General features: G+C 29.6%; 1 protein-coding gene and 1 long non-coding RNA gene across 5 annotated transcripts in view; one reads left to right on the top strand and one right to left on the bottom strand.

Moving 5' to 3' along the window:
• LOC136796895 (uncharacterized) overlaps positions 1-9,275 on the top strand; it is a 29,131-nt gene extending 19,856 nt beyond the window's left edge. Inside the window, exon 4 of the long non-coding RNA XR_010844683.1 lies at positions 8,412-9,275. This is a non-coding gene — a long non-coding RNA (uncharacterized lncRNA). The remainder of the gene's footprint in view (positions 1-8,411) is intronic.
• The window catches only part of LOC106677128 (golgin subfamily A member 6-like protein 26), a 26,728-nt gene that overhangs the window by 9,698 nt on the left and 6,482 nt on the right, over positions 1-10,548 (bottom strand). For 2 of the 4 annotated variants that reach the window (XM_067051973.1, XM_014414843.2), the window contains exons 2-3: positions 8,637-8,698; positions 8,385-8,562 (exon numbers count right to left, since the gene is read on the bottom strand). In XM_067051973.1, the coding sequence (XP_066908074.1) occupies positions 8,385-8,562; positions 8,637-8,671 (213 nt within the window). In that variant the 5' untranslated portion in view covers positions 8,672-8,698. Of the gene's footprint in view, positions 1-1,442; positions 1,655-8,384; positions 8,563-8,636; positions 8,699-10,548 lie in introns of those variants that run through there. The other 2 variants (XM_067051974.1, XR_001342550.2) reach the window with 2 other exon arrangements.

Genomic DNA, 10,548 nt, shown 5'->3' with positions numbered 1-10,548 from the left:
ATATATTATAATAAAGTTAGATTCGAGAGTAAAAAATCACAATGGTGCTTGAAAAACTGAAATTTTTCTTGAAAGTTGAACTGTTGGGAACCGCTAATTAAATTAAATGCGTAATGAATCTGTTTTTTTTTTTTTTTTAAGAAATACATAAGGAAAAAACTACCCTTTAGACGAAATTTGAACGTATAAATGATATAGTAAGTGGTTTTATGAAATTATAAATTTATGAAACTTTCAGTCATATGGTGAGCCAATACGAAAGTAATAAATGTTTATAAGAGGAGGTAAAACATATTGAAATAACCTAAAAGGGCTTAAATGCCGAATTTTCAAAAACTCTTATTCTAAAGTGCATTTTTTTTTTATTTTAAAAAAATTAATAGTTCACATTGTTAGCAATCATATATTTAAGAATTTTAGGAATAGCTAAAGTAGAAAAAAAGGAAATATAGATAAATCCAGTTCGAACGAGAATCGCCGAGACCGCACGATCTTTCCCGATCGTATGACACCATACCTCTGTCTAATGTAGCAATATGTACCCTGATATTTTCAAAGTAAATATCGCTAAATCATTAATAATGTTAAGTATCTAGCTGTACACATTTTTATTTATTTTTCATGATTGTTGGCAGTATTTAATGTATGATTTTATAAATTGGATTTGAGAATGGACAACAGGTGATCCGTAACGCTTTCCAATTTATAAAAAAAATATGTCTGAAGTTTTAAATATTTGTTTCTCCCTGAAATTACTATATCGAATAAATTATATTTCGGTTATTACCTTGCATAATATTTAAAAATTTTAAACTGAATAAATTCCTAGATTAATTATTTATTATACTGATTGTTTCAGAGTGGTTTATTTTATTACTAAAACAAACTGAATAAATTACTAGATTTATAATTTATAAATTTATAGATTTATAATACGTTAATGAGGTTAAAGAAAGACAATTTTTTGTGGGATAGTTTTTGTATTGAAATTATAAAGTTCATATGACATGGGCAATTTAAGGAATTATGACATCAATGATTAAGGTTGTCTCCTTGAGGATGGGCTGAGGGCCGAAACGTTGGAGATGTTATAAAATAAATAGTTGAGAGAAAAAGTGGATCATTTGTCGTTTGTGTTAATAATGAATAAATTACTATTGGCATATGACGATCGTCAGTGCAAAACCAAAGTGGTGTATCTGCAAAGTTTACTAATTCGGGTTTCGTTGCGTCCTAACGTGGTTTTATATTCTATTAGCGACGCCTAATCTAACTGAATGGGACATTACTGATTAAAAATGCTCTCAGGCGTTTTCAGATACGCCTCTTTGCATTTGTAACAACGATATGACTTCACTGTTTGAAATAGTTCTTAAAATAATTATTTAAAAACAATTTTTTTTTTTTTTAGTAAATATAAATTCGAAATGATGTATCTGTACTTCTCATACGTTCTCCTTCATGAGCACCGCTTTCTTGGAAGGTTTCTTCCTGAAGAGGTGGTTGAACCTTTGCACGATTTCTGCTTTAACTTCCATCTCTCCGGGTTTCGTTGTCGTTTCTTGCTTTCGATCTTTGACGTCGCCAAGAGCAGAGGAACCCCGACCCGCACCGCCGAAAGGACGGCAACAACACTCAGGAAAAATCTTATCTATCACAATACACTGAATGATTTACAGTAATTAGAGATAACTTATATAAACGACATTTTCTGTTTATCTTTAAATTTGTTTTTATAAAATGTATGAACAATGACGTCCATAGAGACTATCATCGCTAGTTGAAGGTATAATTTTCTTATCAGTATAAATTAAAACACTCGATGCAATGTTATTAAATTTAATTAAATATTAGTTAATTGTCCTGGTTCTATTCTAGTATGGATTTATTGCCTATTTGATCTCATATAAAATAACTTTCAAGAAAGCTTGAAATTTTTATTTGTTGAACTCAAATCTAGAATCCATAAATTTAATTTCTTTAACCTATATTAAATCGGTGAAAGAAATGTATGTGTTAGGATTTTCATAGAATAAAATGAGTAAATGAATATGTCGTCAGTGCGCTCTAAACTTTTTCGCCCCACATTAAGCAATATTTACAAAGCGCCTGAAATTGGATTAATAATAATAATAATAATAAAGGCCTAACGAACCCGAAGGTTCGATGCCGATACCACCAAACGCTCTCTGCATACTTCCTTCCAGTGATGCCAATGATGCCAAACCCAATTCCACTAAATCTGTTTTAACGCTATCCTCACATCTACGTTTCGGTCTACCCCTCGGACGTTGGTTCAGTGTTTATTAACGTTTTAGATATCCGCTCGTTACTAAGCCCTACAATCTTACATGTCCATCTAATACACCGCAGTGCTATAACTAAATTATATTGACGGGGTGTAGGTCCCCTTAAATTGGAAAAAGGCGTGAAATCTTCCACTCCGCCTTCCTTATCTGATTTCTCAAAAAGACAACTATAGTGAGTAGGTTGATCGATGTACAGGTCACAATCCCACAAGAGGAGATCATAGCACAAAAAAAGGCAATCCTTTCCGAAAATTAATGAAATTTTGACAAAATTGGGTAGTTTGACTTGTAATTAATGACCTGGGAAGAATAGACTGCAAAACGTTTTTAAATAATTGGATGTAAGGTGTAAATTTATATTTAAGATTGTCTTTGAGGATGGCCGAATTGGTCGAAACGTCGGACTTTTGATGATATAATAAAGAATGTTGAGACTTAACATGGATACCGATTGATTTATTTAAAAAATAAATACCAGTCTCAAGAAATTGAAAAGATTATGTATCAAATAATGCGGTGTAGACAGTTGACCGGAGATTACTGATTAGAGAAGATGGTAGGGGGGTGCGGTCAGCCATGAACAACATAAATAAACAAAAAAATATTTATTTATGCAAATATATTTCATTTTCTGCCATATTGTTCAATTTGTAGATTCAATATTTGTTTTTTAGACACTACATACACATTATACATATCTTCTTACCTACATGATATTATATTTCATCTTTCACTGTTTTCAATCTACTACCATCTAATTCCATGATTATCATTCAATTATTTTTTATTATTCAATTATCAATTTTTTATTATCTATGATTCAATTCAATATTTTGTTTAATTCCAAATTTGTTTGTACACTATTTCTTTTCAATTTTATGTTTCTCTAAATGTTGGTGTCTTTTTTGTTCTATGTTATCATGTTATCTCTTTTGATCTACAGCCCTGATGAAGACCTGAAACTCAGGTCGAAACGTCGGCATAAACAAATATTTCTTAGTTTATTTATGTTGTTCTTTGCTGACCGCATCCACCGATCACCTTCTCCAATCAATTATATATGAAATAAGTTGATGTTCACTTGCGTTTATTTGCTGACTGCACCCCGACCATCTTCTCCTCATATTTATCTTTTATCAACTATTAACACCTCATCAAGTAAGTAACAAACGCTCATTAAAGTTTTTTTATATATAGATTTGAATTTAAAGAAAACAAATAATAAATGATTACAATTTTAACAGCATTTTTCTCAAATCTCTCATATACATTTTTAATTTTTTTTTTTTGTTGTTTGCCATTTTTAAGAGAACCATTTTAGAAAATTGACTTCGAATTCATTCCTTTTTAATCCTCTCGTAGAACAAAACGTTTTCACTAAGAGACAATTTTTTTAATTTAACTTCTTGGAAAAATAGCTTATTTGTGAAAACTGTATCTTGAAGAGTCTTAAGATCTGATTTTGTTCTAGAATTTTAGCAAATTTTAAAGACTTTAAAAAATAATAGAACTAGATTTTCTGTAAGGTGTATTAGTACCAAAGTATGATAGAAAAAAAGTTATTTCACCCCAATTTTTTATTACTCTAATGAAAACTGTTTATAATTGCTAGTTAAAATTGATGAGTCTGCCATGTATAGATAGGGAGAATACAAAATGGCGGATGCTTCAAAATGTAAAAAAAATTAAATTTTCACTTCGGAGCTTATGTTTCCTAATAATTGGAACGTGAGAGATTAGAACATCTTATTATATTATTATTAAACTATTATTATAATATTACGGTCGAAGTGACTGTGTATAATAGGTCCTAAACCAATTTAAGAGATGAGATACTCTGCATCAAGTCTCGACAATCCTTGTTGAAGAAGATTTCCTGGCTAGTAGGTGAAGTGACATGATTACAGGATATCATCGCCGTAAATCATAGTAGTAAATACAAGAACCGGGGTGGAAAAAAGTCAGTTATTTCACCCCAAATTTCGATTACTTTAATGAATAGTATGTATAATTACTAATCAAACTTAAAGAGTCTACCAAGTACAAGTAGGGGGTATGAAAAATGTTTCTAAACGTTAATAAAAATTAATTTTTATTCGGAACTCTATATCTTTAAAACTACAAACAACATTAGAAAAACCTGATAAAAATCATTTAAAGTAGAGTTTGCTAAAATATGAGTCATAGTAATAATAATAATAATCTTTATTTATTCTGGGAAACAATGAATTTGTAAAGATACAAATAAACAACAATAATTAACAGAATATATAAATAAATGATAGAACAAATAAGATAAGACCACATGTCATAAAACTTAAGATGACTTCTGATAATAAATAAAAAGAAAAAAATGACAAAAAATCAAATAGAATTAAACTAAAAATAATAAATGAAAAGATAAAATTTCTGCTTATGTACATATTTACAATTATAAACGAAAATCTGAGACATAAAATACAGAAAATATATAAAGCTTTTTTGAAACTTTCAATTTGTATTCTTCCGGAATTGGGTGGACAGAAGGTAGTCGAAGATACGGGATTTGAAGATTGGAAGGGTATTAGAACTACGAATAAAGGAGAGAATAGAATTCCATATGAAAGAGGAACGGATGATGAAAGATCTACCAAAGGCTGCGGTGCGGTGGGTAGTTATATAAAAGTCTTAAGGCCGTGAGCGGGAATGCAGTTTCAATAGATGCAGTTTTTTTAAAAGCAACAGTTTTTAAAAATTTACTGAAAAATCAATAGACAGTAAATTTATCATGGGAAATTTGTATCTCAGGAACCATAATATATATTTTCACTTAAATTAAAGATAGTTAAAATAACTTTTTAAAAAGCAATATTTCATAACAATATTGTATGGGATGTACTGGTAGATCAGTAGTTAGTGAATTTATTTTGAAAAATTTATATCTCAAAAACCATTCGATGTACAGATATCTATTAGCACTCAAATTAATGCTAGTTTAAAGTACTATAAAGTAGTTTATGACGTTTATCTTCGTATGTATTGTACTTTTCATGATATTTGCTAAAATAAATTAATAAGATGAGTTGGCTTATCAAAAACTCTATCTGAGGAACCATTGGATGTATAGATGTCCGCCAGCACTCAAATTAAAGATAGTTGAATGTACTGTTATGTAGCTTATAAAGTTTATTACGAATGAAGTGCAAAAATGTCGTTATTTATAGACTATTACGTCGGTTGTAAAAGCTGTAAATTTGGTTTCTTATTGTTAATTTAGGTCACCACAATATATTAAAAATCATCGTCACTTTACCTTTTCCACACAAGAATGAATAATTTTGACAGGACTGTAAATAATGATACTCTTGAGTAGTCCTCTAAAAAAACCCCACCTTTTATCATACATTATGAGCAAAGATATTTTACTTTCTTTACATCTTATCTGTAGATGTAATATTTGCCTTCAGATTTTCATAGCTATTTTTGGCCGTTACATTTTGTTAACAGTACATGTTTATATTTGGCTAGCATTATCGTGTGATCCGTATAATGTTCAATGCATGCTAAAAAATTTCAATACGTAAAAAATAAATAATCCATTTACTAATCAAATGTAGTTTTTTTTTTTTTGGAGATACAATTGCGTAGACAAGATTTCATTTTGAGTCGGTTCGACATTTATTTTACAGAAACACATCTCACTAGGGGAAATGTATAGTAAATTTTCTATATCATAATATATTATTTTTGAAATAATATAAAAATAGGTTTGTATAATTTTGTTTACAGATAAGAATAAGTGTAAGTACTTTTAATTTCTGAAAGAGTGCAACTCTTCCCTCCCTTTGGCTGGGGTAGGTTAGATTATTATTTACTTAGAGGTAGGAACGGATTAATATGGCGTATTACTAAATTAAAAAAATCCGCCTACTAAATCCATAAAAATCATTAATGTTAAAATTAATTCCCTCTCTCATTATTATGTTCTGTCATTGGTGATAACATAGTCAATCCTAACTATGTTATTAAAAATATTTTTATCTCAATTAAACAATGCGAAATACTTTCGCTTATATTATAAAAAATATTTATAACAGTCTCAATTAAATTCCTTTTAATAGAATAAAATCAGTTATTTTACTCCAATTTTTGATGATTACTTTTATGAAAACTCATATGATTACAAGTCAAAATTGATGAGTCTGCCAAGTATAGTTAGAGGAAATACAAAATGGTGACTTTTCAAAACATTAAAAAAAATAATTTTCCATTCCGATCTACATATCTTTAAAAATAACTACAAAACTGGAAAAGGTACATCATGGACATCATTTAAAGTGGAGTAAATTTGCGATAATATGAGCCTTAGTAGAGCTGTTTACTGAAATTGTTTGTGAAAAGAAACAAGTTAATTTGAAAAATGGACGAGAGAAGAAAATAGAAAAAAAAAATAATAATGAATAAATAAAATGAGTAATAATAAAAAGTAAAATTGAGGTAGTGTGACTATGAATTAATTTTATGTTTATTTAAGTTCATAACAGAATGTTCTGCAGCAGTCTGAGCTTCAATCTTCGGGTTGAGGTTGGGCTTCCCAGGTTGTAGGTTACAGCTCCTTTAACTGTCGGCAACTGAGAGTGGAACTTCATGAACCGGTTTTTGATATAATCCTCTATTGACTCCATGTGTAATTCGCGATGCAATTGGCTATTTCTTATGAACCAAGGAGCATTAACTGCGATTCTTAGGACTTTATTTTGAAAAGATTGTAGTTTTTTCTTTTCGTGAAGGATGCCGCTCCCCAGACTTCACAGCCTTACATCAACAGTGGCTTGAGAATTGTTTTAAATAACAGTTGTTTCTGGTTTTAGTTTGGAATTTCTGTTTAGGATAGGATATAGCATTGCTAAACTTGCATAAATTTGAGTTAGTTTGATGTTATATGGTGATTCCAGGTAAGGCGGCGATCTAGGTTACAGTACATTAAAATAGCTTTAATTTAAATTCTGCCAGGCATCTGGACGTCTTATGGTTCTTGAGATATAGTTTTTCATAAATAAAACATTTTGTCCAAACAACTAAAAATCAACAATTTGTAGATTTATTTTGGCAAATATCTTGAAAACTACTACTTCTATGAAGATAAACACTATGTACTATTACATAAAAAATTAAACTAGATTTAATTTGTCTACTAATAGACATCTGTTACGTCGAATGGTTTTTTAGATATAGATTTCTCGAAATAAATATATTAACTAATGATTTTTCGTTATGAAATATTCCTTTATAAAAAATCTCGGGAACTATCGAACTTAAATCGCTATAGTAACACTTATATTTTAGCAAATTTACTCTACTTTAAATAATGACCTATTACCTTTTCCAGTGTCGTTGGTATTTTTCAAGATATGGAGCTCGCAATGGAAAAGTATTTAACTTCTTTATAGTCCATTGAACTAGCTTTAATTTGAGTGCTAATAGACATCTGTACATCACATAGTTCCTAAGATATAGATTTCTGAAAATAAATTAACTAACTACTAATCTTTCAGTAGATTTTTAGGATATTTTACTTTTTAAAAGGTATATCTCAAAAACTATTGGATGTAAATAGCTCTTTTAGGGCTAATATTTCAGAAAATTTACTCTTCTTTAAATAATGCCCTCTTAGGTTTTCTAGTGCTATTGGTAGTTTTTAAGATATAGAGCTCCAAATGAAAAATTAGTGTTTTTTAAGGTTTCGAAACAGCCGCCAATTTTTATTCCCCCTACCTATTATAATTGGCAGATTCATCAATTTTGACTAGTAATTATAAATAGTTATCACTTAAGTAATCTAAAATTGAGGTGAAATAACTGCCTTTTTTCTTCTCTTGGGCTCTTGTACTATTTGTACACCTTCGCCCATCACAACAGCCCTGCATTAATGGAGACCTGGATTCATTGCCAATTAATACTTTAAAACTACTTTCCTTTTTCTTGATTATACGGTTAATCATTTATATATAAATAATAAAGTATTTATTAGTTCCTTTTTTTAATAATTCTTTGTTTAAATAGCATTAAAATTGTGAACTGATTTCGAAATCTTACTTGTCTAATGACTTCTTGTTCTTTTAGTTTCAGGCGAACTTCCACTTCGGCCAGAGTGTCCTCTACTTCGGTCAAGTCTTCAGCAGCCTCCCAGAGAAAAAGTGTCCAGGCTTCCAGTATACCACTTGTACCTCCTTCTAGTATCAGTCGTTCCGTCTTTCTCAACGAGTCTCTGCATCTTCAATTATTGAAAGAATTGATTTTTAATCGGGTGCTAAATTAGCTATAGTAGTATTTCCTAATTATACTGACCTTGTCACTAAGTGAGACTTGAGTATGTTCTGCATCTAAGTCGCTCCCTTTTGTAAAGATGTCTGTAAATATTAAATTATTAGTTCAAGGCAAGTAGTTTGAAAAGACATTGCTTAAAACAACATCTTTTTTTAAATAAATCGTTAATATTTAGTTTACGATACTTATTTTGTCCATAACTGTGGTGTTAAGATTAGGCAAGATAGAAAGATGACTAGTTACTCTTTTTCAAGAGTATATCCACAAGTAGGAAACAAAATTGATACATTTGTATCTTTTTTACAATTTAGGATGTTTTGCTAAACAAAACTGTTGATTGTTCCATAGTTTCTTTGAATAGAATTATTTTTCTCATGATGTTACAATATAAACACCTCTGAGCTGATGCTTATATATTAGATATTGCACTGCCCAGTCGTCATTTTGAGCTCAATGATGTATACATACTCATATTCCGATAGAAATTAATGAATAGATGAATCTTGATGAAAGTGAGTTGAAAAATTTAGCCACGGGTACTTAGAGTCTCTGTAAAATGGGTACTTGATCTTTCAGGAGAAAAATGAGAAACAAAGAAACAAAACATACGTATTGTTCTGGTCGGATCCAGTCCTTCCATAACCGTTGGTCAAGAAACAATTCATCCTTACATAATTAGAGTAACATGTACGTTTAGGTCTGGCTCTTAATACCAGTGACGCGGTAGAGTGAAAAGCGCCGTGATCCTCCGAGGTCCTGCTTTTCCCTTCACAAGTTGGGAAACAAGCTTGATTCTACGTTTTTCGGGCTAAATGTAAATATTGTAGATAGGAATGAATTTGTTTTAGATGTTATTTTACTTTAAGTTTAATTTTAATTTTTGTTATTTACTTTATTTCTAATTTTTTTATGATTTAATTTACATATTTATGAATGTGCTCTTATATACCTGTTACCATTGAAATATATGGCGCAATAAAATAATTAGAGTGATACCAATAGGTTTCTCTACATCCCTGTATCACCCTAATTTTATCTTACATCAAATTTACTAGATGTATTTTTATGTAAATGCAGTTGTAAATATAAATAATAAAAAACATAGTTTATCCCCTAACAGGCTGTTTCTTGCATACGGGAGAGACTTTTTTCTACAGGAAACTAACCTATTCTATTCATAGCTTTAACACTAATATCAATTGAAAGTGATTTACTAAACAAAAACAAAAAAGACATGAAATAATTTTTATTTGATTTTAAATAAAATATATAAAATATTCTTTACTTTACGAAAACATTGCTAATAAAGCAAAAATTGATTTTTTTTTTAATTTATGTTGCTAATCCTGTAACTACTGATTCCATTTAAATATAGTCGCTTAACTCTTAGATCGATACTTCATATATTCTGTACTTTTATTTATTTTATTTTTTGTCTGTACAAAAAAAAATATATTGTAGAAAGATGGTCCCGGTAGTAGTCAAAAAATGTCTAAAAATACGAGAAAAACTATTTATAAGTAACCAAAATTTCGCCCCAATTTACAGGGCAGTCAGATTGAAACAGCGAAGGATTGAAAAAGAAAACTATGTATTGTAAACCAACGTCAGTCATTTACTATGCAGGCCATTTTTTACATACGGGAGGGATTTTTTTCTACAGGAAACTAACCTATTCTAATCATAGGTTTAACACTAATATAAATTGAAATGGATGTACTAAACAAAAAAAAGACAAGAAATGATTTTTATTTGATTTTAAATAAAAGATATAAAATATTCTTTAAAAATATTCTTATTTTACTCTTTTCCCTTATTTTCTCCACTTCTATCCATTTTCCTTACCCGCGTTATGAGTTTTGTACACTATACTTATAATTTGCCTCTTTATCATCTATTATTGTTACATATATTTTCTTCCTCTCAATTTTCA

This window comes from Halyomorpha halys, unplaced genomic scaffold, assembly GCF_000696795.3.
Source record: "Halyomorpha halys isolate HHAL.00 unplaced genomic scaffold, Hhal_1.1 Scaffold88.1, whole genome shotgun sequence".
Lineage (NCBI taxonomy): Eukaryota > Metazoa > Arthropoda > Insecta > Hemiptera > Pentatomidae > Halyomorpha > Halyomorpha halys.
The sequence above is the reverse complement of the archived record's forward strand: the minus strand, read 5'-3'. Positions and strand labels throughout refer to the sequence as shown.